The following is a 27968-nucleotide window of genomic DNA, read 5'->3' on the forward strand; positions in this document are numbered from 1 at the left end:
AGGCGCTCGCCGCGGCCGCGGAGCCGGCTCGGTGCAGGCAGGGCGGCCGCAAGATGCTGTGGGCAGCCCCCCGCATGCTGCGGGCAGCGCCCCGAGCGCTGCGGAACATCTGCACCACGGCTGCGGTGAGTAGCGCGGGAGGGCGGCCGCGGTCCCGCCGAGCCGAGTCCCGGAGCGAACCGGCCGGGGGCAACCAGGGGCCGAGCGAGGAGGGGGATGGCGGGAGCGGGTATTTTCCGCGATGTGATGAGTGTTGTCTGTGCCGAGGCTTTAGCAAAGCGCGTTCAGGGTCGGTGTGGGTGCAGAGGCTGCATCTTGCCCGGCTGCTCGCGAGCGGGATCGCAGCCATCATCTGGGCGCTGCATCTTGCAGGGATGTGCCTGGAAGCCGCACAGCGATGCTGTGCTAGTGCCCCGTAATCGCGTGTCATGAACAATGTGATGCAGCCGTCTCTGCCTCCCTCATGCTGGGTTTGCCCTGCAAGAAGCTGGAGGATGTCTTCTCGGTTCGAGGGGACCGTGCTCGTTCCCAGTGCCAGAGAGAATCCCCCCGCTCTGGCCTGTTTCGTTTGTGACCCTCTCATTGCCAGTTCGTAGCTCGGAGATGGTGGGGGCTGCTCAGGGTTGAAGTTGATGGCCTAAATTCCTCTGCACCCCACGGTTTAGTCTTTTACAGCTCTGACCATTTGTTTCAAACCATCCTCTTTATGTCTCGTTACATATATAGATTGCAGAACTCCTGCAAGTAACCACTCCCTGAAAGCCTCGTCCAGTCCAAATTGTCCAGATGTGCAGGTCTGGCAAGTTGAATGAGGCTTGGGGGATGTTTTTCCCTCCCTAGAGATTGTTCATTGTTGATTGTTTCGTGTTTGGCTGCTCAGTTTTGTGTGAGGACAGCAATCCTCCGAAGATGTCTGCATGGAAGGCGTTAGAATAAGGAGATTTAACACAAGCCTTTTGGAAATGCAAAGCAGTGCCAAAAAAAAGTGGGAATGAATGAACGGTGGGAACACATTGCCCTGGATGTGTATGTAGATGGGGGCGGGGCTCTACTATAGGTTTCTATTTGCAGGCACTGGAATTTAGCACATGTAGGGGAATCGCAATAGAAATAAAGTTGCAGTACTGCTTTTCAAAAGAAACCTCTTTCTAGGATACTTTTTAAAAAATGCAACATTCAAGTATTTTTAGCTTTACTAAATTCTTATGCAAATGAAGTAAAATATTGTAATCTTTTTGATAGTAAGGTTTGTACCCAGAGTAGCAGTTATAAAATCTTAATTTTCAGAAAATTCAATTAGAAGCTGATAACCAATTGAAGTTTAGATGCACGTACAAAAGGGTCAGTAACAGAAAATTATTTTTATCCAAAAAAATAAATATTCTGTGCAGAGATTTTTTACTTTAGACTCTTCTTAGAGAAGACAATGTTGATGTTGGACTTATCTTCCATTTCTAGGAACTAGAACTTGACAAGATAGTTACCAGCATTTGTCAGGGTGCATCTATGCAGTACTTACATAAATCTATTTGTTAGTTTTATTTCTGTTTAAGTACTTCAGAGGAAAGAGGACCAGAATGGAATCAAGCATTAAAATACTGCTTAACTTTTAATGAGCTGTTTCAAAATAAATTCCAATATGGTATCAAGAGATCATATGGATAGCATTTTAAAATACAGAAGTTAAACTTAAATCCATGCTTTTGTATTGAGGTGGTGAAACACGTGTACTTTTAGACACATTGAACATTCAAGATAAGACGCTTGTACAAACACTTCTCAGATTTTATGCTTTATTTTATCCTTTTTATTCTTTATCCTTTATCTTATTTTCTTCATTCAAATCATGAATACTTGAGACAAAGAAACATAATCACTATTCATTTGTCATATGTTATAAACAAAAGAGAAGAAATTAAAAGTTCAGACAGTGAAATCAACAGAATTACACTAGAGTGTAAATTAATTTTCTAAAATCTTGTATTTTGGCGGCGCTACCATAATAAATATATTATTCTGTGATTAGCCATTTTGAAAAAGCTAGATCTCCCTAAGGCACCTGAAGTGCATTGTTTTCTAAAACTAGGAATTGGGTAATCTCACAAAAGTGCAGCAAAAGATCCATTCTGATGCTACACGACCATTAACCTTCGCATGCATTGTACATGCATGCTACACTTTCATAGTCAGTCAGGCAATTGCAAAAGAAGTCTGATATAATCTCTTAACATCACTGTCAAAAACAATAAAAAGTTTAATCTCTGTGTACGTTAGTAATAATGATGGAGTATCCATCTAGCACATTGTTCAAAACCAAGATTGTCTTGGTGCTCTTTAACAGAATTTCTTTCTAAATGTTTGTGATGAGTGCTGGCGATGGCACGCTGGTCAAAATGTCCCATTTCTGTAGGACAGAAAACACCAAACTATTTTTCTTCTCTGTGTCATCTTACAGAACTTTCCATTTTAATTTGGTGTTATGCCCACATTAAATTCTTCTACAGAAATTTCCCACTTCCACTGATCTGACTCATTTTAGGTAAAAATGGTTGAGAAGAGTTTCCAAAAGAAAATATGAATGGCTATAACATCTCATGTACTTGCTAAACTGTAATTTTTCAAATAAAACAAAAAATGAAGGACTGAACTTGTGGTCAGAGCATACAAGCCCTTCCACACAGATTTCTTTCCCGTTATTTTTTGCACAGTAGAAATTCTGTTCGTGATTGGCTTGTGGGTTTGTCTCCTGCCTTCTACTGATGGCAGTGGAAGTTAATGCACACCCAGTCTAATCAGACATCATGCCATACTTTTGTACCATTCAGTGGAGAGAGAACTCAAGAATCACTGGTCACAGTTACCAGATCACTCTTGCAATTGAAACCAGTCCACCAGTCCCCATTTGAGTTACTTTCTCTAAGTGTGAGACAGCAAAGCTGATTTACTGCCAAACTAATGTTTTTGTGCACTACAGACTTTCCCACTCTGCAATCTTCTCAGTCTTACCTGTTTCAGTTTGGATTTGGTGAGATTTTTTTATTTGTACTTCATTTGGAGGCTGTGTTCTCCGGTTCTTACCATTTGTTGATTCAGTTCCACACCTAGCAGAAATTAAACATGTAGCTTTACTGAAAGTATGTTGATCTACAGTGACTCATGATTTGAAACTGGAACTGCTATGCCATTTCATGTAATATGAGAATCAGATTTATTCACGGGGCAACACGAACTGAAAGTTTGGGAATAAACTTTTGTGAAAAACTGACTCTTTAAGTGGTGATAAATTTGGACTTAAAATTACAAGAAGATTGTCCAAGTATCAGAAAAGCAGCAGAGTACAGCAGTGAATACTTTAAAAGTGCTTTAAAAAGGAGATTGGGTAGGCTTATAAAAGCAATCCTACGACATGATTGTTTGTGATGGCAGAGGAAAAGATTTATTAGCTAAGAAGATCCCTTCCAGTCTTGTGTTCTTACTGAGAGATGTTAATGAAAGGACAGAGGTAGAATAAGTAATTCTCACCTAGACTATTTTTAGCCTTTATTCAATATACTAGTTGGGCACTAGTTAACATGGTGGGGAAATCAGAGGTTTTCATACCATGCTAAACATGCTCATTGATCCAGCAGGTTAATCTTTCTCCAATTTGCTGCTATAGTTAAGACACTTGGGGAAATCTAATAATTGGTTTTTGTAGTGCAGTAAAATTTCTACTGTAAAGGCAAAAACATTTGTCATAAAGCATTGATAATGAGCACCACCTGCATCTGTTCAGCCTTGCTGGATAAGGATTGCCAGAATAAGCTGTAGTTCAGAACGAGGTCTTGTCTTTGCTAAGAACAAAATACTGGACTATTGGAGGTATAGCTGCCAGCAGAGCGGTGTTGGTTAGTAGTATTATCATCACCAGTCTCACAGACATTTTTTACCAGCCTATTACAACAGACTGATCTTGCAAGGGCCTGAGTTATGTCCACCTTTCCATCTCACTGCTTGTTTCTACTGCAGTGGCACTAGTGCTGAGTAATGCTGCAATACAGGAGTTTTACTGTGCAGTTTCATTCTCAGGGAAAATATGGTCTCTGGTAAAAATAATTATTTCCTACTGTTTCATATAAAAAGAAATAAAAAGCACACTTCACTATTACTATAATGGAAACTACCAATTCATAACTCCCTTTTCTAAAGCCAGCTGCACAACGAAAGTTTAACCTGAAACCAGGAAAACACATCCATAATATGTCAGCTGTGAAATGGATTGCAGTGGATTGTGGTTTTGAGTAACCTGTTTTTCAGGACATTTCTCTTTGTCATATGATCCAGTGAGCAGTGCAGACCATTTGTTATCCCCAAATCAATAACACACTCAGTCAAAGTATCCTCATGTCCTAGCACCCTAAGAAAGGGAAAGAGACAAACATACAAGTGCCACCTTACAAGCAAAACAAATATCAGTGAGTAAGACATTCATACAGTGCCTTGATTCGTCTAATGAGTCATACAGAAAAAAAGGAAGTCAAAGTCCAGTTGTGAAAAATGAAGTTAAGAATAAAGGTGAGAAGTGTGTGGATTTATTTCCTACCTTTCATTCAGGCCTCCTAAGAGGAGGGATCTGTATGGTTTGAGTCTAGGAATAGTTTGTGCCAGATTCAGCTTTGAGGAAGGTAACTTTTCTGTTTATTCTGTGCAGATCTTTCCTTTTTAACCAGGTCTGACAGTCCATTTGTTTTTTGAAGGTTTCCTGTTTTCATTTTCCAAAGGCTGACTAAAAATGCAAAGACAGAGCATATAGAGACAATTCCACCCTTCTGCCGTGCTCATTCCTGCTCCCCCACTGGCCCTATGTCAGGACTCATGGCTGTGCTATAAACTAGACCAGTGAATAGATCCAGTTAAGAATAAGCCACAGTTTTTTTTATGACGGTAACTGCTTACTTCAGTACCCTAATGCAGTTCTTGCAGCTACAGGAGTACTGGTTCTAGGATGAAGGAGGGGTTAGAGGTGAGGGACTGGAGGTGGGAGAAGAGCACAACTGTCACATAAATCTAAAAGGACTCTGAAGGAAAAAAGTAGTTTTCTCAGAAAGCAGTCAGTTGAAAAACACAGCAACATCTGATATTCTGATATCATCGTAGTGTTGTTTTTCAAACTATCATACGTTTTAAAAGAAGTGGAGGTGGTTACTTGCACCTGCTCAGCCTAAAGAAGCTTGAATCACATGTCCAGTGTACTAGGATCCAAATGCAGCAGGCAGTAGAAGTCCAGCAAGGGAACCTCACCTTTAGCACCTTTATTTGCTTGTAGGAGGATCAAATGGATGATCACCACATTTAACTGGGCCGGAACAATGCAAGTTTGTCTTCTTTAGCCTATACACGTTAACCACAAATAATATACCTCTGTTTAATTACAGGCATTTAGAGAGCATGATCCAGCCCCATAAATTATGCCTAGAACAAGTGTTTTACGTATGTTTCAAAAGATGTATTTTCATTTCTGACTATGGATGAGATCATGGAGCCTCTCATAAGAAGCAGTGGGTCTGTCAATGAAAATTCTAAAAAACCATATAAACATCATTGACAGTATCAGATTATATTTTCATGTGAAGTATACTCTCTCTGAATTGTATGTTGCCTGTCATTAATCCCAAAAATTGATTATCATTCCTTCAAAGGTCATTAGGTTAGAAATGACTGCTCCATTTTAAATCAAACTGAAAATTGACAGAGAAAGAGCAAGACAAATGTAAGTAACAACATATTTTCTTTCTTTGCATCCTAGAACATGTTTTGTTTTCATTCTCTTTACCAGGCTTACCAACATAAGCTAAAGCTAGCCCTTATAGGTCAAAGTATTTTTGGACAAGAAGTTTATAACAACCTGAGAAGAGAGGGTCATAAAGTTGTGGGTGTATTCACTGTGCCTGACAAGAATGGACAAGCTGATCCTTTGGGTAAGTGTAACCTGTTAAAATTACAGGTGTACATAACAAATTTGCCTTTTCATGGCAAGGTTGTATCTATATGGGAATGGCTTGCATATATTGCTTTTGTTTCACTAAATCCAGTACAAAAACTGTGCTGTAACAAACACCAATTCCAGAACCAGTTTAACCTCGTCCGTTTGTCAGTACTTCAAAAAAGCAGCTCTTAAAATAGTTTCTAAACATTCAAGGATGTTTATTAAGATATTGGAAAAACAAAATTAATCTGGATATCTTATTTGAATGTACGCCTTAGAGGTAATAATTCTGAGCTAGATCTGTATCTTACAGCAAATAGCTGCTGAGCCTTTATTCAAGTCCAAATGTTTGTCACCTGCTTCACTGGGCTGAGACAACTCAAGGCATGGAGATAAGATTGTTTATCCCTGGCTTTCTGCCTTTTTGACAAGCTTATATGTGGCAGTGTACCTGCAGAATCTATATCTCTTCCACCTGGACTATGGAAAACACATCCAAAAGGTTGAGGAGGCTTTGCTGTCCCTTTTTCCATTGTCGAGGTGCATAAGGATTTTGTAGGCTTACTGAAGAAAAAAGTTTTGCTTTTTCAGAATTGCACTTATTGTACTCAGAACCCAGCATGGCAAAGAAACTAATTTGGAATCATCTAAATTGTCACTTTTCTTTGGTTTTGTTTCAGTGACACAAAGACAGTGAGTTAATATGATCAGCAAATAGAAGTGCCAAAACTGAATGTACTTTTATGGATAATCTAAAATCAAAACTACATTCCATGAGCTGTTTCATTCCATGAGCTGTTTCAATTCTCTCTAGTTTTTGGTTGGGGATTTTTTTTTTGTTTGGTGTTTTTTGTTGTTGTTGTTGTTGTTTGGTGGTTTTGTTTTGGTCTGGTTCTGACATGTTTTTACAGAAAGTCTCGTGAGGGAGGAGTCAAACATAGATTTTGCTGTGGTGTTCACAGACTAGCATGTAATTCTTAACTCTACCTCATTAAGAGATTTAATCACACTTTAGAAGAATTAGAGAAGGCAACTATTAGCTTAGAAAACAAAAAATTTATTATCCATGTCTGGTTGGATTATGTTATATAAAAATTTTATATAAAATGTAGCATAACTTGTTTACATTATATAAATTATTCTTGTCCAGTTGTTACACTAACAAATGTAACTAAGTAAACCTTCCAGGTTTTTTTATTATATATTTATTTTAACTAAAACTGCAGGATTAGTTCAGTCTAATTTCTCCTGATTGGGGGTAAATTACTAGTTAACTTAATTCCTTTTACTTCCAGATGTCTCAAAAGCTTAAGTCTCAAGTCTTTTTAAGTTTTCTGTGCCCTCAAACAGCTACAGTCTTTCTTTCTAAAAGTAACTTCAGTACACACTAACTTGTGTGGAATGACATTTAAATAAGTATTTACTTATAACTTAAATCAACAGGCTAAGGATGCTTCAGGTCAAGCTCAAGATCCAATCTCACAGACAAAAAGACAAAGTAAAGTAAGAACACATGTCTTTTCTGCTTTTGTTGGTACTTACTAGCCAAGTCATAAGAACGAACCGTAAACTGGGATTGACATAAACTGTAGGAATGAGAATCAAAGACAGAATGACTAAAATATTTCCAAGCACAAAAGTTTTTAAACAGCATAAAGAAGGGCACTCTGCAATCACATTCTTGATGATCTGCTTGAGTTGTCAGGAGATACATCTCTGATTTCAGCTTGAATTTTTAACACAAAATGAAAAAAATAATCCTGTTCTTGTCCCGCAGCACTGGCAGCGGAGAAGGATGGCACTCCTGTTTTTAAGTTCCCCAAATGGAGAGCTAAAGGCAAATCTATCCAGGAAGTAGTTGAAGCCTACAAATCAGTCGGTGCAGAGTTAAATGTCCTTCCATTCTGTACACAGTTTATCCCCATGGATGTTATTAACTGCCCAAAACATGGCTCTATTATTTACCATCCGTCCATCCTTCCACGCCACCGAGGAGCTTCTGCAATCAACTGGTGAGTTCTGTGCGCCAAAACTTGGTGTTTGTCACCTTAGGATGTTGGTCTGTACCCATTACTCTTGTAAATGCTACAGTTCTGGTGACTTGCTACTGCTCTGAAGGAAATTCTCTGGAGCAGCTGACTATTTGGTGCATGAACTGCCCTTCATACCTAGGATTCATTATTATTTCCAGTGCGTGTTCAGCTGTTAGTCTGGGAATTCCAGTGGATCTGTACATTCATGTATTTTATTCACAAGCACAAATCGACAGTCTAGAGTTTCCATAAGCAGGACATTGCCCTTGTGGCTCATCCCCACAAACACTAGATAACTATCACAGGAGGGTTTGATACTAAGATTTCACAGAGTGGAAGGAAGAAGAGAGGAGACCCCTCAAGAATAAAACTGTATCTCACAGTGCACGAGGTAGGTTCAAATGACCACCCTGAAAGAGCTACACTGCCATAATTGTCACAATAGACTCAAATCTGGTACTTCTGTGACAACAGAAATTACATAATCACAATAGTATGATAAAAATAATATGATAAAAGTAATAATTATATTATTATTTAGTGTCTATATTCAATAAGTAATTATCTAAATATGAAGAAACAATTTTTAAACAATCTTACAGGCAATATGGTGATTATCTAAATCCACGGTGTTGTAGATTCAAAGCAAAAGCATACTTAGTTTTGTTTTGTTAATTTTAATCCTTCCTGGAAAAAGTACTAAGCTGAAATACTTAAAGAGAGATGTTAAGGAGATTATTAGAGAGGTAAAGACTTCCAAAAGCCTCAGTTGTGTCCAAGTGTGTATAGTATAATAGCACAAACTCAGTGGAAAATGAGAGTGAGACAGTCCAGAAAAGAAATGAAGAAACAACTTTTCAAGGCACAAAATGTAATAATAACAATTACTCCAAATATGTTACAGGTGGGAGGTATGTAATTGATAGAGGTGTGTGATTTAACAAAGGTATTTATCAAACAGAATACCACAGTAGGAAATCTTTATTGGTATTCAGGATGGAGGAGCCTGGGTAAGATATTACTATCCTACAGTCCTCCTTTCTGTAGAGTAAGTCAAAACAATTCTTTCGAGCTGAACTGTGAGTAGAAGACATTTTAATGAACTGATGAAAGAATAAGAGTTTCTTTGTTAGGACTACGGGATTTCATCATATTTGAAGTTGCAGATTTGTGACGACCTGCAGTGTTTCTGTTTCTTAAGATTATGTTGATGCAGATGACTGGGAAATAGCAAAAGCAATACCAGTTTTTAAAAAGTGAAAGAGAAAGCCAGGAAATTTTAGATCAATGACTCTGATTTCAATCTGTAATAAGGAATACATTTCCTGTGCAAATGACTAAATGTGAAAATGTGAGAATAAGAAAATGAGAGGTCAGTTAAAAAAACCACAATGCACACAAGGGGAAAAAAACCCCTGATTCTATGTAAGCAGTATTAATTGTTGTTACTCAGAAAAGACATCATGGAAGGATCCATTCATTCAAGAGTTTGACTTGATGGTCCTTGTGGGTCCCTTCCGAATCAGAAGGGATTATTCTGTGATTCTGTGATTTTAAACACTGTCTGCATCTCAGCTGGAACATGAACTAGCTAAGTTAGAAAAGGCTAAGAGAGATAGTCAAGGGTATAGAACAGTTTCACATGACTGGAGACAAATGATGTAGTCTTCAGAATGGAAAAGAGGTCATTGGGGAGGACACACACCAGCTGTGTGTCGAGCCATGGAAGACATGGAAAGGTGAATAGGGAGGATTGCTCATTCTAATCAGCCAGCAAAGACATCAGGTAGTAGGATTTTTCCAAATAAAAGAGGTACTTTTACTCCATGCAGTCTCTTATTAAATTGTGTAACCTCATTCTAGAGAGCCCTAAAAGGATGCTTTTATGGAGAAGTCCATCAAGAGGTATTTCACACGAAGGTGTAGATAAAATCTCTCCTTCAGGAAGTCCTTGAGTCAAAGGTTTGCAGAAATGGGAATGTATTGCAGTGTCCTTCTGCAAAAGGAATCTATCTGCTCCTGTCTTTCTCAAGTAAAGGCCATTATCCCAAGGCTTTTAAACTAAACTAGGATTTGAGCTGAAATTCTGAGCTGAGGTAAATCAACACAGGTCTAATGTAAGCATTGCTATGTTCAGGCACAGCAGCTGAGAATTTGTTTGGATAGCCTTAATTCCCTAAATAATTTTTCCTTAAACAGTTTCACATTCATAATTTTCCGCTCTGAGTTTAACTCCTTTTCAACTGTGTGACAAATGTACTTTCCTTGTTGACCTACAGATGAGCCATGAGACTTAATTGCAGTAAGCCATCGCGAATTATAATATTTTGTTAGATGCTTACATCTTTCAAATTCTGTCATAACTGTTGCACACATTTTGCTCTGAGTATCTTACCATTAATAATACTGTAAAAATAATTATCACAATGAGCTGTGTGAGACAGACTCAGTTCAGTTGCAGGATTTCCTATGTCACTTTGTGGAACCCACACATCAACATGTCAAACACATGTCAAACACCCACAGTGTCAAAACTGTGGGTTCCTGACTGTGAAGTGAACAGTGAAGAGTGTAGCAAAGATTGTTAGGATTTTCTTTTCTATCTTCCTGAAGAAAATGAATGTGTAACATGTGAGTTGATATTCCTAAGTACATTCATTTTGTCTATATTTACTGTAAATCTTTTTTTTTTTTTGTGCCCAGGACTTTAATTCAAGGAGATAAAAAAGCAGGATTTACTATTTTTTGGGCTGATGATGGTTTGGACACTGGACCAGTACTTCTGCAGCGAGAATGTGATGTTGGCCAAAATGATACTGTGGATGACCTATATAACAGGTTTCTGTTCCCAGAAGGAATAAAGGCTATGGTATGTATAGCTGTACTAAATATCAGCTTTTTAAGAGAAAAAGAGGTTGAAAGTAAAGGAAATATAGACAAGATGTATGCATTTGGAAAGACAGAGGTTGTGATACTCAGCCAAATCCTAGACTTCACTGGAGCTGTGCAGCTGCACAACAGCTGAGGATGTGACCTCAGAATATTTGTTGCTGACAGCAAGCAGAGCATATTCTATTTCCACAGATGGCAAGAAGATGAATTTGTTTGGAATGTTGCTCTTTCCATAGGTTTCTTAAATGCTTTTACAAGACAAAATCTTTTAAAGGCTCAGCAACAAAAAAAAATAAGGTGTGAGATTTTTAAGAAAAAAAAGGCAGTATGGTGTTTGAAGCTCAGAGTTCTGGTAGATTGACTTTGGTTTCTCTATGCTTATTTTTTGTATTTTATGGAAATGAATAAAAGAAAATGCACAAAAAAATACACAGCATTGCTCCTTAGAGGATTTTTTCCCTCTCTCCATTTAAATGCAGATAGATAACTTTTTGCAGAGAGTAAAAGGAAAAAGTTGGATGCAATCATACTGAGCCACATTTTTGTTCTGGAGAATTCAGGCAGCTGCTCTAAGTTTGGTGACTAGGTACTCCCATGAAATTCTGAGTGGTCACAAATTTCTTTTGTCAAACAAGCTCAAGGAAACACAAATATTTAATCAGGGCAGCACTGGTCCCTTAGAATTTGGAAATATTAAGTTTAAAAAAACCCAAACCAATTTACCTTGTGGCAGAAACTCTTTTGCTGTCATTCCTAAGTATGACTGAGGAAAAAAAGGTGAACCAAGCTAACATTAAATCTTTTACTTTTTCACACAGGTGGAAGCTGTAAATCTGATTGCTGATGGTAAGGCCCCTCGTATACCTCAGCCTGAAGAAGGAGCAACATATGAAGGGATCCAGAAAAAAGAAAATGCAGAGGTAGTGTGAAGTAACACTGTGGTTTCTTTGTGGTTTTTTCTTTTTTTTTTTTTTTTTTTTTTTCTTTTTGTTTTTTTTTTTTTTTTTTGCATTGTACTAGAAAAGTTATTAACTCAGATTAAAGTAGCAGCAATATGAAGTTAACATGACTTCTAAATTAGTTGTTTCCTCACCTCTTTTTCCTGGGCTACCTCTCAGGATGCATGTAATGGAGCCCTAGGTTAACTTCCATTTCCTTTCAGCAGTCACATGTGTTCAGAAACTTGGTGTCCTGTTTGGGATCATGTTCAGTGAATTCTTAATAAACCATCATACTTGTTGTGGGAAAACAAATGGGAGATGGAACAGAAAGCACAGCAAAACAAGATGTTATGGCCTGGAACAGGAGTTCATAGATATGAGAAAGTCCACCATATTCAGCTAGAGAGGTCTTTGAAGCTATGTGGTTTTGTAAAGGCTGCCAAGTAACTCAAACAATGGACTGATTCTGCGCTAGTGGGGAAAATTTTCTTAGAGATGTGTCTGCTTAGAGCTGTAGCTGCTTGGAGCTGTAACAGTATATAAGGCTCAGCTGTGAGAAGAGTGACAGACTTCAGTAAACCACTTCCACTCTGAGTTCAGTGACTCCAGATTTCAGTGCCCTGTACTCCTATGCTCAGACACTTTGCCTTCAATAAACCACCCAGACTCCTTTTTGCTCGGGCTTTGGCTTTTTACTTGGATTACTTTTTGCACCCCTTCGTCTGCTGAAGTCCTGTCTCTCAGTCCCAGTGCTTGTGAATACAACATTGAGTCAAGATCACTCCCTTTATTTGCCTACAGACCATATGAAATTCTCTACTAAAAATAATTTGATTTTAGGAAAATGAAATTTCGTTCTAGTGCCAAAAAATAACGCAGGCCATATAATAGATTTAAAAAATTAATTGAATTCTCTCTTTTATCTAAGCATCCCTACTGCATTGGATGATCTTGTTTGTGATCTTGATTTCCTAGATCTCTTGGGACCAACCTGCTGCAGCTTTGCACAATTGGATTCGAGGGCATGATAAAGTGCCTGGAGCATGGACAACAATAAATGAACAGGTATGCTCTGAAAACCAGAAGAATATACTTCTCTATACCTTCTTTTTGACTCTTTTTTTTATAAAATTAAAGATGTCTGCATACAGGTGAATGCAAATGACTGTTAGATTGGAGTAGCTCTAGTTTGATGACTATATGTTTTGTGTGTATCTAAAACAGGCACTAAAGAAATACACAGAACACAATAATTAAGTGCTTTTAAATCACAGATTCCTTTCATTTGAAGACAGATATGTACCAGATCTGAAAAAAAAAAAGGGGGGAGGGAAGACATGGTACAAAGGTACAAAAGATTAGAGCCAAACTTTGGGAAGCAGGTATGCATTACAGTATAACACAGCCCATTTACAGTGGCTAATGTCACAGTATTGACAGCAAAATGAAACACTGCGAGCTGCTGAAATAACAGGGTTTCATTTTTAGGAGATTTGGGCCTGGATACTTTGCAGAAATAAATTTATGAAATTTCATAGAGTGAGTGGTCTCTCACTCTAGGCATGCACTGACAGAAGCTGCTCCTTTTCCTGTACTGGTTGCAGCATGCACATTGTTACAGCTCAGCTGCTTTGTAGGTTTAGGCAATTTGCAAAGTTTTACATGTTCTGAGTTGTAAAGATTTTAAAATGTTGTAACATGTTTTCCATGTGTAGGTAATTATGTTTTATTCCTATTACATTAAAGCTTCAAAACAGTATCATAAAATTGTTAAAATTTTGCAGCACGTTTAGAACCTGTGAGCTTTTAATTACATTTCTTTTTAGATGGTTACTTTTTATGGGTCATCATTACTTGATGCTTCAGTGCCTGCTGGACAAGAGCTGACAATAAAAGGTGCTTCAAGACCAGGACTTGTGACAAAGAATGGTCTAGTCGTTTTTGGAAATGATGGGAAGATGGTAAGTGCTCAGTCTGGCAAACATAAGCATGGATGGAATAGTTTTAGCAAGAAGGGCAAGTAGTGTGGAATTGTCAAGTTAGATAAATCCAGGTGCTAATGACTGACAGCTAATTCACCTGGAGTTTATCAATCCTCTACCATCCTAGAGACAAGACTTTCATGTTTTGATTTTAACTCAATCAATAATCATTTCCTATATGAGGTAAAATGTATTCTTACTAGGAGAGAATCTGAAAGACAGGTGCGAGTGGTCTGTGCTAAATTGCCTGCATCATATCAGCTTTCCTGCAAGCCATTAATTTCACTATTTCAATCACTATTAATGCGTAAATACTCTTCACCCAAGGATGTACTACCACCCGAACAATTTAAAATCATACCCTCTCATTTTTCAGGTACTAGTGAAAAATCTGCAGTTTGAGGATGGAAAAATGATCCCTGCATCTAAATACTTCTCTGCTGATGAAACAACTGCTGTGGAACTTACAGAAGAGGAGAAAAAGATTGCAGAAGATATCCGAGTAATTCACTAAACTGCTTTAGTGGGATATTATTCAGACAAAAACATTACATACTTATTTTTGGCAAGGCATATCTTTTGTTTAGTCATGCAAATAATTTTTTGATAAAATGCACTCAAAGTATATGGGGGTGAAGCTTTAGTTACTGATATTAATTCAGGTGGAATTGGGAATTCACTGGTGTACTGTCTCACTTTACAAAGCTTCCTTTCAGATACAAGTGATACAAAAACAGTGACTGCAGGATCAGTAATGGTAAATGTCTATGAATGATGAAGATGGGAGTGAGGAAAAACAAAGAGAGCTTCACCTCACAGAAGTGAGGTTTTCAACACTGGCAGACTGGGGCAGTTCTTGGAATCCTTTCTTCACTGTGGTGTTCACTAGGATGTGCTCAGACTGGGCCTGTTGGGCAAGCTCAGGGAGTCTCAGAACAGTCCTCTGAAAGCAAAAGGCAGCAGTTTTCTCTCTGTACCTGTGGGCACTGTCTCTTCTGCCACAATCACATACAAGGGGAAGGGTCCTAGAGGGATGGGAAAAATTAGAGAAGAAAACTCTCATAGCCAGAGAGGACTTTTTCTGCCCTCTCCTGAAATCCATCCCTCTGTTGTGTCAGGGGCTTAGCTGAAAGCCTCATTTGTCATTAAAGTTTTGTGCCAGAGTAAATAAATCATAAATGTCTTCCCCTGTGCTAACTCTGCTGCAGGGTTATTAACTTTTGGCACACATCAGGCAGCTTCATGCACTAATATTTTAAGCTGCTGCTTCAAGATTACCTTGAACCTGCTTGCCAGCAACCTAAATGCTGCCTGGAGCTATTGAATGACTGAGAAAATTATGAAAATAAGTATAAACTCATCAGTTAGTTACACTGCCTGCTAACTCTGAAACTCAGTTATAATTAATTGAAATATTACATTGCCAGTTGTTTGACTGTTTATTACTCCATCTCATGCATGTTGCTTAAACTACTTCTCAGCTTTGGCCAGGTGCCTGAAATGCCATCAATCCATTCATAAAGTACCCCAGGCTGTCCTTGCCTATACCAATGACACATTCTGTAATGAAATGGGAACTTATTATTAGGAGGATAAAAAAATCTTTTAAAAATGGGCCTGAAAATTTTTAGCATTGCTCCATTCAGGTTTCTTGCCTGATTGGGTAAAATTGCCATTGACAAAATGCTATATTTTGATCATCTAATTTTACTGAAAAATTTCTTGTCTGACATCATGTTTCTAGACTGTTTTAGACCCTCTTAAAGTAACTTTGTGTTTTAGAAACCTTTAAAATAATGTATGTTGTAGGCACAGATACTATAGAAAATACAGTTTGATAAATACTTTTTCTATTAGAGGATTATTCATTATTACCTCTGTTATTGTTATGTATTATTAGGCAATTTGGAAGGGAATTTTAAGCAATGTTCCTGTGATTGAGGATTCCACAGACTTCTTCAAATCTGGAGCATCCTCTATGCATGTTGTCAGGTAAGAATATTCAAAAGAACAAAATTGTAAAGCTGAAGTTAATGAAAAAATTTGTCATGGTACCTTTAATTCAGTGGTGTTAAAAAATAATCCCTCTATGTTTTCCAATACTCTTACTATTCCCTTTCTTACCTGTACAGTTAAAACATGTACAGTTCTTCTCCCAAAGTTATGAGATATCAATGTAATCCTGCTCTTTCTACTGGAGGAAAATTCCCCTTAACTTCAGGAACATCATCCCCCGGGGAGCATGGTGATGCTCAAACCTGTTCCACAGGTATCTGCAGACCAGGGACTGACTGGGAACCTGAGCAAAGAACTCCCCAGAGGGAAAGGGAAGCCTTTCACAGAAAGAATTGAGCCCATGCTTAAAGATGCACTGAGTTTGTTATGGCTTGGGCCATCTTGTTTGCCTTCCTTTTGCAACACAGACCATAATATCAAAACCGCATTTTAAAACAAACTGATTATTGTGCTGATTATTTACCAGTCTCAATGTCCTCCATATATTGATTGGAGTAGTCCCAAATACTATTTTCCAATGGCATATTAATATCCTCTTGTAACTGATTTTCAAAAGTTTACCTAGGAGTATTCCAGAAGTGACATTTTCTTTTTCATCCACAATTAAACCAACAGATTTCAAGAAAATGCATAACTTCTGTGTCCTGGTCAGAGAAACTCCCACACATATTCACATGCATACAAACTGAGGCCCAGTTTTGATCCCTTTTGACCTTCTAATGATTCCATTATCTGGAGAATTATTTCATTTTTAATTAAACTTACTCCTTCTTCAAAATCTTTAGAATGCTAGAAGAGATCAAACAGAAGCATAGTGGACTTCAGCTACAGAATGAAGATGTGTATATGGCCACTAAGTTTGCAGACTTTATTCAGATGGTTGTCAGAAAACTCAGAGGAGAAGACAAAGAAGAAGAGTTAGTCATTAATTATGTAAGGCGTTTTATTTTGCACTTACTGCTTAGCCTTTCTTGGGTTCTAGGGGAGGGCAGACAATACCTTTGTTAGATCACTTGATGCAGTAGCAGAGCAAACAAATATTTGGTTGTACAAACTTCTATATACCTGTATTTGGTTTCCATTTTACTTCTAACAGCCACATACACAGGCTAAAATGTTCTGGATATTGGCTGCAGATATCAAATGCTTGTTAAGCTACATATTAGTTATTATAAATTTAAAATAATTTGTTGTTTATTTCATCCAGGTTTCAAAAAATATGAACAACATGACTGTGAATATGCCATACCAATGTTTCATAAATGGGCAATTTATAGATGCTGAAGATGGAAAAACATTTGACACTGTAAATCCAGCAGATGGATCAGTAAGTAATTTCTGAATATGATCAATACCAGGATTTTTATTGTTTTTGCCTATTAAGGAATCTAAAACTTCACCCAAATATTGCTAATTTTAAAACAATGTACTAGATTGAAAAATCTCAAGAAACAATTTTCAGTTTTAATTTACTTCACATTTTGCATATTCTACAATTTTTTTCCATTCAAGTTAAGCTACCAAGCAAAAATAATCTACTTCCCCTTCAATTATTACATCAATTTTCATACTCAGCTGAATATTTCACCTTGACTTCATTCTTGTTTTGCTTTGCAAATAGAAATTTCTGGAGTTTATTTGCTAGAGAAGTGTTTATTTTAGGATATTTGGTATATTTCCTGTCAGTAATCAACTTCATTTTTTTAAAACTTTTTTTATAGACCTGATACCTCAGGGTAAGTTTGACATTAAAATGTCCCTTTAAATTCCCAGTAAGAAAAATAACTTTTCCATAGAAAAGAGCATACTGTTGCACTTCAGTCCTGAACTACCCAATATTGGTTTAGCAGCTCATAATTGTGAATTATAAATAAAAGAAGCGATTTTTATGTCCATGTAGTTGCCATTTAATTTTGGACTAAATAAAGTCTGCTGAAATCAATGACACAAATTTCATTATCATCAGAAGTCAGACTCTGATACTTTTCCTGAAACTCATTATAGAATGGAATAAAATTCATAACAATTTTGTATTAGGATTTACAATGTGTGTGTTTATAGCACACAATCATCTTAAAATACTGTGTGTTTATGGTGCTTTAAGGTAACAGAAGCTCCATTCCTTAGAAATGGAAGATGTGGGAGTTGTTTTAGCATGTTTAGATATCAGACTGTGATACCACATACAAAGACTTGCAGCTTTTGTAATATCACATTGGTTTTACATACGGAAGGAGAGGGTGAGACCTAGCGGGACAATGGACCTTGCTTTGAAGAAGAAGAAAACTTGAGAAATCTGAGTCCCTGCAGTGCTCTCCAAATTCTGCCACCTCAGCTGTGTCTGGACTTTTTGCAGCCTGGTTCACCCACAACAACTGTAATTAAGTTAAAAATTAATTAATGTTTGCTTATACCCAGTCAAGAAATTTGGGAGGAAGGAGTAACACTCTGCATCCCAATGTTTCTTCTTGAGCTAACACAATGCTACCTTTGCACAGGTAATAACCAGTGTATCTTCTGCCTCAGTGGCTGATGTTGACAAGGCAGTGGCAGCAGCAAAGGAGGCATTTGAAAATGGTGAATGGGGAAAGATGAATGCAAGGGAAAGAGGGCGACTCCTGTACAGGTATGTACAAGACAGCTTGCATTTTTGTGAGCTTTTCATTGCCTTTTCAGGTCTAAACGTGCAAATAAATGAGTAGACATGAGTAAAGAAGCTACTTTTTCAGGTTGCTACTCCTGACAAAAATGCCACATGTTTTACAAGACATTGCAAGAATCTTAGCAAAAAAGAATGAAAGCAAAGCCAAAAATTTTGTTTATCATATAAAGTGTGTGACCAGGCCATGGAAAAAGGCCTGCAGGACTCTTACACAGTTAGTAGTCATCACAAGAGAAAATGGGCAAGTCAGAACTGAACATTAAATACACCTGGTCACTTAAGCTTTTCACAAATGTGCACATATTCAGAGCATGCATAAACTTGTGTTTTGTTTGTATCAGGAATGTAGAGTACTTGAGAGACCAAGTCAACTCTGACCTAAAGAGAAAATTTTAAGGTGTGAAAATTCCTGCTCCATTTTACTTGGAAGATTTGCAAGAATAGCTGCATTAGGTATATGGAAAACATAGTTCCTCTACACTGTGTAGGTTATCCCTGGATTAAACGCTTTGCTTAGAGAACTCATTCTCTAGGATAAAACACCGGGGTGTTTAGAGTGTTTATGTTGCAAACCATTCCCAGTGATAAAAGCTCTCTCTGGACCACCTTAATTGAAATAAGGCCCCTTCTTCTCTGGCCTCTGTACAAGCTGGAGATTTTGAGTGCTGAACCAAAGAGATTGTGAATACCATTAAAGCTCCTAGTGCTGCTGCTTCGTCTTAAGGAATTATTAATAGAAGATATTAAGCACACTTTAAATGAAGCCTTCTCCTTTGTTCCTGACATGCTAAATTCATTCTCTACACAAGCTAAATCCATTCTCTACACAACACTGTCAATGTCCTGACCTATAGCTGGGTCTCCAAGATACCCTTAAAACAGGTATTAAAGAGCACTTTCCCACATCTCTGCAAATACTTTAAATGGCCAGAACTTACATAATGGAAAAATTTCACAGGTTTCACACTCAATTTTGAATACTCTTTGCAGGATCAAAAATGCACTTTTTTAAGCTCTTAAAATCACACAGGAGCATTGATTAGATGTCTGAGTACCAAATCACAGAAGGAAACAAGAAAAGCATGTGAGGCAATGCGAAGGACTGAATGTGAAAAGTCATTGATGCAAACTGACTTGAACAGGGGACCACTAAACTAGCAGTAGTGCCTTACAAGTACAGGTATCAGTCTGTGAAGATGCATTTTTGAGACACTTTGATAGTTATTATCAACTTAGTAATAATTTCTACAGTCTTACTTATACCTCAAGTGAGTTTGCACGGTTTACAGCCAGTGTGAAGACATTTGCAGTCTAATGGGCAATTGTTCAATCCCTTACTGATGAGAAGGAGCAGTGGCTCCACCTCCAAATTTAGTGGGAATGCTATTTCGATTATGTTTCTTTACCACACCTAATGTAATTTCAGGCTGTCAGTGGTTAGATGTCATTTCCCTTTGATGTGGATTTTTAACATTTTTATTAAAGACTTGCAGACCTGATGGAAGAACATCAAGAAGAGTTAGCGACAATAGAGTCTATTGACTCAGGAGCTGTCTACACTTTAGCTCTGAAGACTCATATTGGAATGTCTGTGCAAACATTCAGATACTTTGCTGGATGGTGTGACAAAATTCAGGCAAGTGAATATATAAAGAAAATTGTCAATGGCGGTGCTTCTCTACACTTCTTTTTTGTTATTCTTCTGAAACAGTGCCAAAAAGTAGTAAAAGGAAAAGTAACTGAGGAATCAACAACTAAAGTAAAATTAGAATTTTACCTACATTGGGTCTCCCTGTCAATACAAAAGAATACTCCAGCTGGAGAGTATGGATTTAGAATGTGGCTTTAAATATCTAAGAAATCAGCTGAGGTGTCTCAGTGGATATACTTGCTTGATCAGCTCTTGATTATTCGTGGGACAGAATGTCACTGTGCTTATCATGCAGAGAAGTGCAGAGATTTGTGCTTTGCTACAGTCTGACCAAGGCTGGTGAGTTTGCTTGATGGCACAGCATGTGGCACATGTTCAAGAGCATTTCCTCCAGTATCTTAAGACCAATCAAGCATATCATCTAGCTTTTTTTTTGTTCATCAGACCCTTGCTTTATGTTCTCCCATATTTTTTTTAATCTATGCTGTTATTGCATCCAGCTGACAGTCGGGACTTGACTGCAATATCCACAGTAGCAAATCATATAGTAGAAGCATCTGTGCCTCTTTCCCTGCTGCAAAAATGCTTGTGGTTTTGAAGCCTACTCTGTAGCTTTCTGAAACATACTTGCATGGCAAATATATTTGTAATAAAAATTATAAATCAGTATGAAGATTTGTTCCTCCTCTGCTTTTTAGGGTGCTACAATTCCGATTAACCAGGCCCGGCCAAACCATAATCTAACATTCACCAAGAAAGAGCCAATCGGGTGAGTATCACTTTTTCTTCTTAGTGACAGCCTTGACATGGAGAAAAGCCGTTGAAAAGCTGCCATCAAACGTGTAATCCTTCCCTGTTTTTCCCTACCTGAAGTGTCTGTGCAATAATTATCCCCTGGAATTACCCACTGATGATGCTTGCATGGAAGAGCGCAGCCTGCTTGGCTGCAGGCAACACCCTCGTACTCAAACCAGCTCAGGTAAGAGCAAAAGGAAATATACTGATGGCCCAGATGCCCCTGTTCAGGCAAAATTATTTAGGCAATATAGCAGATTTCACCCATAGGTTAATGTGTCATAGGTTAACTGTGTCATATATTTGAAAGGGCCTTTGTAATAATGCAAACTGCTATGGTGATACAAAGAATGGATTGACTCCAATTCTGCTCTGGTGCTAATCTCATTTTCAAGAAATAATTATTTTCCACAAGAAGTTGTCACTTCTAATTTGCCAATACTGTAAGAAGGTGAATATTGTATCAAAACTAAGATGTATTGAATGTGAAAAGTATCATCATTCATTTGATTAAAATAGACCTAATCTAAATGTTTCTACTTAGGTCACACCTCTGACTTCCTTGAAGTTTGCAGAACTCTCAGCTAAAGCTGGATTTCCTAAGGGCGTTATAAATATTCTTCCTGGTTCAGGTAAAATTTCAACTCATCATTTTTCTAGGGGGTGTCGTACTAAAACTGGTGAACTTCTTCACCTTTTTGAAGATCTATTACATAGGTATGTTCATAGGTACTAGGCTTGCAGCTTTTCATGCAGCAATTTCACATGTTTCCAGGAGATGACTGGAAAAATCTGGCTTTAGTTATGGTAGGAACTGTCAGCCTACACCCTTTACAAGCTTACACAATTGACACAAACACTGTGGAAAAGAATGTATTGCAGAGAAACATGTTCACATGATTGTAAAGCCTCATTTTTTCTCCTAATTTTGTCATCAGATATGACTATGAGACCTAGAACAAGCTGGTAAAAGTCCACACTGTGCTACCTGATGTCACCCTTTTCCTCCTTCCCCTAAGGAAGAAAAGTGACAAAGTAATTATATGGGGCAGGCTTACAAATTAGATTATTCTACCTACAGAGGAATATTAGAAGCTCTTTAGTCCAGACAGATGGGAGAATTTGGAGACACTAATGGGATCCAAGTTTTTTGTAGTCATAAAAAATAAAGCTGCAAATATAAATAAGGATGTGATACTGTATTTGATTTGTGGTGTAAGCTCCTTCTGTGTTACACTGCTGCTGCTGGAGTAGTAAAAATTGTTCATGTACCATCCAGTTACACCGCTTTCCTCACCCTGACAGGTGGCTTGGTGGGACAGCACCTTGCTGAACATCCAGATGTTCGCAAAGTTGGATTCACTGGTTCAACACCAACCGGCAAACAGATCATGAAGAGGTACTCTCAGCAAAAGAATCATAAATAAACCCTGCTTAGGCTGGTTCTGAGGTATCTTACTAGATACATTGTGCATGTAGCAGTAATGAGAAAGCACAAATACATATGGTCATTGTATAGAATTCTACTAAGTAACTACTAGACAATAGAGGTTTATAAACTTTCACTGATTATGATTCAAAGGAAATAATGAAAAAAAAAAGATATTCAAAATTGGGCTTATATGACTGTTTTGGGTTTACAAGACTATTTTTTTTTTTTTTTTTTTTACAGTGCAGCTGCTAACCTGAAGAAAGTTTCTCTCGAACTTGGTGGCAAATCACCATTGATCGTATTCAGTGACTGTGAACTTGACAGAGCTGTAAAAATGGTAATGTTACTTTGAAGTACAATTTATTCAAAGCCTTTGTGGTACATCCTCACAGTATTACAATATTCTTCTTAACTTTCCAAAATTATACCAGGGATCCTTTCTATGAAAAACGATATCTGTTAGAAAACAAACTCAGATATTTCTTTATGCCGGCAAAATCTAACTGTTCATTCTGCCCCAAAAAGGCAGTATTACAAGAAATCAACGTTAGAAATTACAACAAAGAATTGAGCTCCCTATTGCCATATCATTTTCAGTTCATCAATCAATCAATCAATCAATCAATCAATCATCAATTATCAGTCATAATAATTCACATTCCCTACCAGCTATATTGTGATCAAAATTCATAAGTAAGATGTTGCATTGGTGGTATCCTTTTACATAAAGCATTAAACTTCTGGGATCACAAACACTGCATGCAACCTAAGGCAACAGAACGGAAGGGAGACTGAACAAAGTGCATATAAATATTAATGTTTCTTTTCTGGTCAGGGTATGGGAGCAGTGTATTTCAACAAAGGAGAAAACTGCATTGCAGCTGGCAGGCTGTTCGTGGAAGAATCAATTCATGATGAGTTTGTTAAAAAAGTGGTAAGATATTCAAGGACTAAAGTTTAAGCATATGTCATATGTTTTGCTGTGGCAGAATGATCCACTAGTTTTATAGCGTTTATTTTGTGTTTCTTCTTTTCAATTGCTTAATTTCTCAATATTGCTTATGATAGACAGTGCTACTTTTCAGGAACCTTTACAGGGTTTAAAGGAAGCATTGAAGGGAGATATTTGCACCAGTAATGCACAGATAAGTGACAGTTAAATAGTTATTGTACCTTCAGTGATAGTTCATAGTTGACTAGGAAAATAAGATTACAAATAATTACTGAACTCAGGTCAATGTGATAGAAGAAGTCTTCTGTAAAGTTAAAAAAAAAAAAGAAATATTGGAAGCTTAACTAGAATAATACAAAGATCACTATTAAAAATCCAATAGTTGCCATGCTGTGCCACTGGAAAATTTATTTATTTTGCTTAAGAATGGGAAATCACTATCCTAAGTCATTAACCATTGGTAAAAGTTAACATTTTACATGCCTATCTATATAGCAGAAGAGAATATTCACATGAACAAAGCATAAAAAACTTTCTGAAGTAATTAGAGATTATGAAACAAGACAAAGCTTCATTTTAAAGAGGGAGAAGCATTGTGTCTAAGAATCCAGTAATTTCTTAGATTCAATGTTCATAGTACCAAAAAATGCAGCATTCCAAATTTCTCTAACAATATTGCTGTGTTATGTAATTTCATTTTAATTGGTCAACCCATAGGTTGAAGAAATTAAAAAGATGAAAATTGGTGACCCACTTGACAGATCTACAGATCATGGTCCACAAAATCACAAGGCGCATTTGGAAAAGCTGCTGCACTACTGTGAAACTGGAGTAAAAGAAGGAGCCACTCTGGTGTACGGAGGAAGACAAGTGTGTAGACCAGGTAAAATACTTTCCAGAGGAATTTACAACTTTTGCACTTAATGCAAGAGCTGTCACAGTTGTCTCAGCTGTGTTTTGAGGAGTTTCAGTATCATGGGAACACTACCAGGTAAGCCCATCATACCACAGAACATTCAAGTCTCATATTATGAGAAACTGTGCTAACGAAGTATAAGTTATGAGATCTTTATTTAGATCTTACAATCTATCCTTGTGTTGAGTAGAAAGAAAAACAGTGGCCTCTGTGACTTGCTGTAACCTTGTCTTAGAGTACAGGGTCTTCCCCCAAGCGAAGCCACCTGGGCTGTGGCATGCAGACCTTCCGGCCTGGCAGGGAACCGCTCTTGAAGTGCATGCATTTTCATTCATATTCCATTCATATATATTTTCTATTTCTAGTTGCAAGTTGTTTATGACCTCAAAGCCTGGGGCAGAAACGGCCTGGACAACGGCAAACCCTTAAGCACTTTTACCATGCTCAAATGCTGCTCTAACTTCTCTTTAGGTTTCTTCATGGAACCCACTGTATTCACAGATGTTGAAGACCATATGTATATTGCCAAGGAAGAATCCTTTGGTCCTGTGATGGTCATCTCTAAATTTAAAGATGGGTATGTTCTCCTCTGGTTACTCTTAGAAACTTTATTTTCCCATTTTCACCCTAAGTGAAGAAGTGACCATATTTTGCTAAATCTTGTTAGACCAATCTGAATATCCAGTAGTATTAGGTGCAAATGTTTTAGTGAAGTTTATGTGGTAATTGCAACAGCTTGATCAAATTACAAAATGTGTATATTTCCCAGTGGAATTACTTATTTTTCCTGTTACAGAACACTGCAGTGTTGTGTATTGTGTAACACTGGCATGTTACTGTTGCAAATGAAAATTTCTCTGTATATTTTGTAAATATACATTTATTACATCTGTCATTTCTAATATCTCTCATTCCAGATCATACAGATGAGACTAAACCCCTAGAAATTTCACATAAATATTTCCATCAGGTTTCATCATCTGCAGTTTGATAATAAAGTTAAGAACCAGCCATGCAAATAACCCTTCACATCCATAAACTCTGTAGTCTTAAGGGACTGTATTGAATTTTTTAAAGTTTTAAACTACTATTGATTTTTGAAGCTGTATGGAAATGAGATGCAGATAGAATATAGCACTCTGGAAATGGCCTGAAAAGTTGTGTCTTGATAGCAGTTTAAATTCCAGCTTTTATTCTGCATTAACTTGTGAAGCTGGACAAAATTTTAGCAAACTAATTCATCATCTGCTACCATGCTCTGCTTTACAGGCATTTACAGGCATTGCTCTAATTCCCAAGTTGTACAGTAGCAACTTTCCCGTGGCATTTCTCAGCATAGATACTAACTTTTGAAATGTGAGGTTACGAGCTTGACAAGCTTGAAGGTGTGAATTTCTGTGGATCTGTCAGATTGACACACAGATTTGTCCTTAATAAGTCATCTTTAAAAAAAGCTCACTGGATAAGAAAGGCCATTTGAAAAGTTGCTTCAATGACATAGAAGGTGGAGGGTTTCTAACACTTGTTTATTTTACCTAGTTGCAATTAATTTCTCTCCCCCCACAGGGATGTCGATGGAGTATTGCAACGGGCAAATGCCACAGAATATGGCTTAGCTTCAGGAGTTTTCACAAAAGACATAAACAAAGCTCTCTACATCAGTGAAAAGCTAGAAGCTGGGACAGTTTTTATTAACACATACAACAAAACTGACGTGGCAGCACCATTTGGTGGATTTAAGCTGTCTGGCTTTGGGAAAGATTTAGGTAAGTTGTCTCCTTCCCTCATTTCTTGTCTCAGAGCCCTAATCACTGAGAGAAGCACTGCCTGGCTACAGTGTATCTAGTAAAACATGAGCTATGGGTGCAGTTCCATTCCTCCAGTTACAGTAATCTAATTCCTCTCCTTCCCTAAATATTCCCACTTCAATACCCCCCATTCAGCCTTTCCTGTGTGTTTGCTAAAGAACACAAAATATTCCTCTCCAGCTGCTCTGAGCGCAGGCAAATAAATTACAGCTTGTCCAGAGCTCTGCACAGGCCACAAAAGGCTGTCAAGTAACAATGGTATTGGCCAAAGTATTTTTTCCCTCAGAGAGAATGCTAATTCAGACTTCTCCTCTAAGTAAGAGCATGGAAAACTTTTTTATACCTTAAAATGTCACCAAAATTTGCCAACAGCCACAGAAAAAGATGCATTTAAAATATTCTCGTTTCAAAACAACTTTTTGGAAAAGTGAAGTTCACTCTGTCAAAAAAGCTTCATGAGTCTGGCAGAGCTTCACAGAGACTTCATGGCAGAGAAAAAAGGAAAACCAAATTTCATTCACGCAACAGATTTTTGCTTTTGGAATCTCCAAAGACGTTTCCTGAAACCAAAATGAGTGATTGTGTCAGGGAAAAAAAAAGATTACTGATTTTCACACAGCTTCTCTACCTATGATCTTTAATAGAGAAGCAAAGTTCATAAATTTAGCTGTGGGCCCACCGTGGCCATCTAAAGATCCGCTGCTCCTTGGGGACCTGCTTGTTAAATTCCAGCTCCTTTTTCTTCCCCATGTGGTGGGTCCGGCCTCTTGTCAAACCAGGTCTGTAAATCACAGGGGGAAGGTAATCTCGGTTTTCATTGTTGCTTAAGGACTCAAATATTGGCTACAGTGTTTCTGACAAAATTCATTTAGCTGCTGTTCTAACAGGCGAATATTGTGCTTGTACAGGTGAAGAAGCTCTTCATGAATATCTCAGAACCAAAGCCATCACTGTGGAATATTAAAGTAACACCTTCACTTGGGAAGTAGACTTTCAGCAGAGTTTGAATCTTGCTGACTACACGAAGGACTTGATACCACACCTAGGATATGCTGTCTGCAGCGCTACAAGCGAAAAAACCAAAGTACTCAGTCCATGAAGAAGTCTCTATAAATTAGGTCCAAATTTTAGTCTGACAGACAAAGGCTTTTAAAAATCAACTTTAAGTTAAATTATGCAGCAGCAACAGTTGGTAGCACAATTTCCCCCCACCCTCCCCCCAAAATCCCCCCAAGAACATGGTTCCATTTCTTCTTCTAAATAGAACTGAAGAGTAAGTTCTCACATACCTACTTCATATTTCTGTGACATAATGATAATTTTAAATCCTTAATCATTAGGCTTCTAAAGTTGAACTAAAATATACTGATTATGCCATTTTTGCTATAAATCAGTTCAGGTTTTACAGTAGCACTAAACACTCTGCTCTGGTGATTTTTCAGCAGTACAGAAAACCTTTGTGCCATAAGTAAATCAATGCAAGGAAGTGCACTTACTATGATCTTTGTATAATACATACAGAGTTCAATATTGGTGTTAAACTATGCATATCGAGCTAAAGTTACTGAAAATATTTTCTACCTTTTTGTTGATACAGAATGTGTAATCTGCCTGCAATTTGAAAGGTGGCTACATTAACAGATTAAAATCACTTTTTGTGTCTGTGCATATGGACTGTAATCACTGTTTCATACTGCATGATTATTACTTTGTATTTCACACTTTTGGGTTCTTTTTAAACTGTGGGAAAATCCCTTGTAAATGACCAAGGTCAGATGTTGGCTTTCAAACTTTTTTCAGTCTGGAAGAGATTTTCTATAGATCAAGACCTTATTTAACTAAGCCTGTTAAGACTCCTTGCTCTTAGAATGCAAAAACACCCAAAGCTTTGTCTATCTGTGGGCTGCTATTAAAGGTAGCAGT

General features: G+C 37.6%; 1 protein-coding gene across 1 annotated transcript; it reads left to right on the forward strand.

The window, feature by feature from the left end:
- ALDH1L2 (aldehyde dehydrogenase 1 family member L2) lies at positions 1 to 27713 on the forward strand. The gene is made up of 23 exons (XM_033057950.1): positions 1 to 125; positions 5816 to 5957; positions 7743 to 7977; positions 10702 to 10867; positions 11709 to 11810; positions 12807 to 12896; positions 13658 to 13792; positions 14190 to 14315; positions 15714 to 15805; positions 16615 to 16762; positions 17037 to 17156; positions 18328 to 18455; positions 19977 to 20127; positions 20841 to 20911; positions 21016 to 21121; positions 21482 to 21569; positions 22243 to 22336; positions 22610 to 22706; positions 23205 to 23303; positions 24039 to 24204; positions 24709 to 24814; positions 25804 to 26003; positions 26954 to 27713. Exons 1-23 carry the CDS (start codon positions 54 to 56, stop codon positions 27007 to 27009), a joined length of 2790 nt encoding a protein of 929 aa, XP_032913841.1. The 5' UTR covers positions 1 to 53; the 3' UTR covers positions 27010 to 27713.
- Positions 27714 to 27968: the final 255 nt, after the last annotated feature.

Source organism: Catharus ustulatus, chromosome 4, assembly GCF_009819885.2.
Source record: "Catharus ustulatus isolate bCatUst1 chromosome 4, bCatUst1.pri.v2, whole genome shotgun sequence".
NCBI classification, from domain to species: domain Eukaryota; kingdom Metazoa; phylum Chordata; class Aves; order Passeriformes; family Turdidae; genus Catharus; species Catharus ustulatus.

Bases quoted from the DNA above. Each gene is read 5' to 3' on its own strand.
- ALDH1L2 (XM_033057950.1), top strand. From the start codon at position 54: ATGCTGTGGGCAGCCCCCCGCATGCTGCGGGCAGCGCCCCGAGCGCTG. The intron at 12,897-13,657 runs GTATGCTCTGAA...ATTTCTTTTTAG, and splicing joins GGACAACAATAAATGAACAG to ATGGTTACTTTTTATGGGTC. The intron at 24,205-24,708 runs GTAAAATACTTT...ACTTCTCTTTAG, and splicing joins AAGACAAGTGTGTAGACCAG to GTTTCTTCATGGAACCCACT.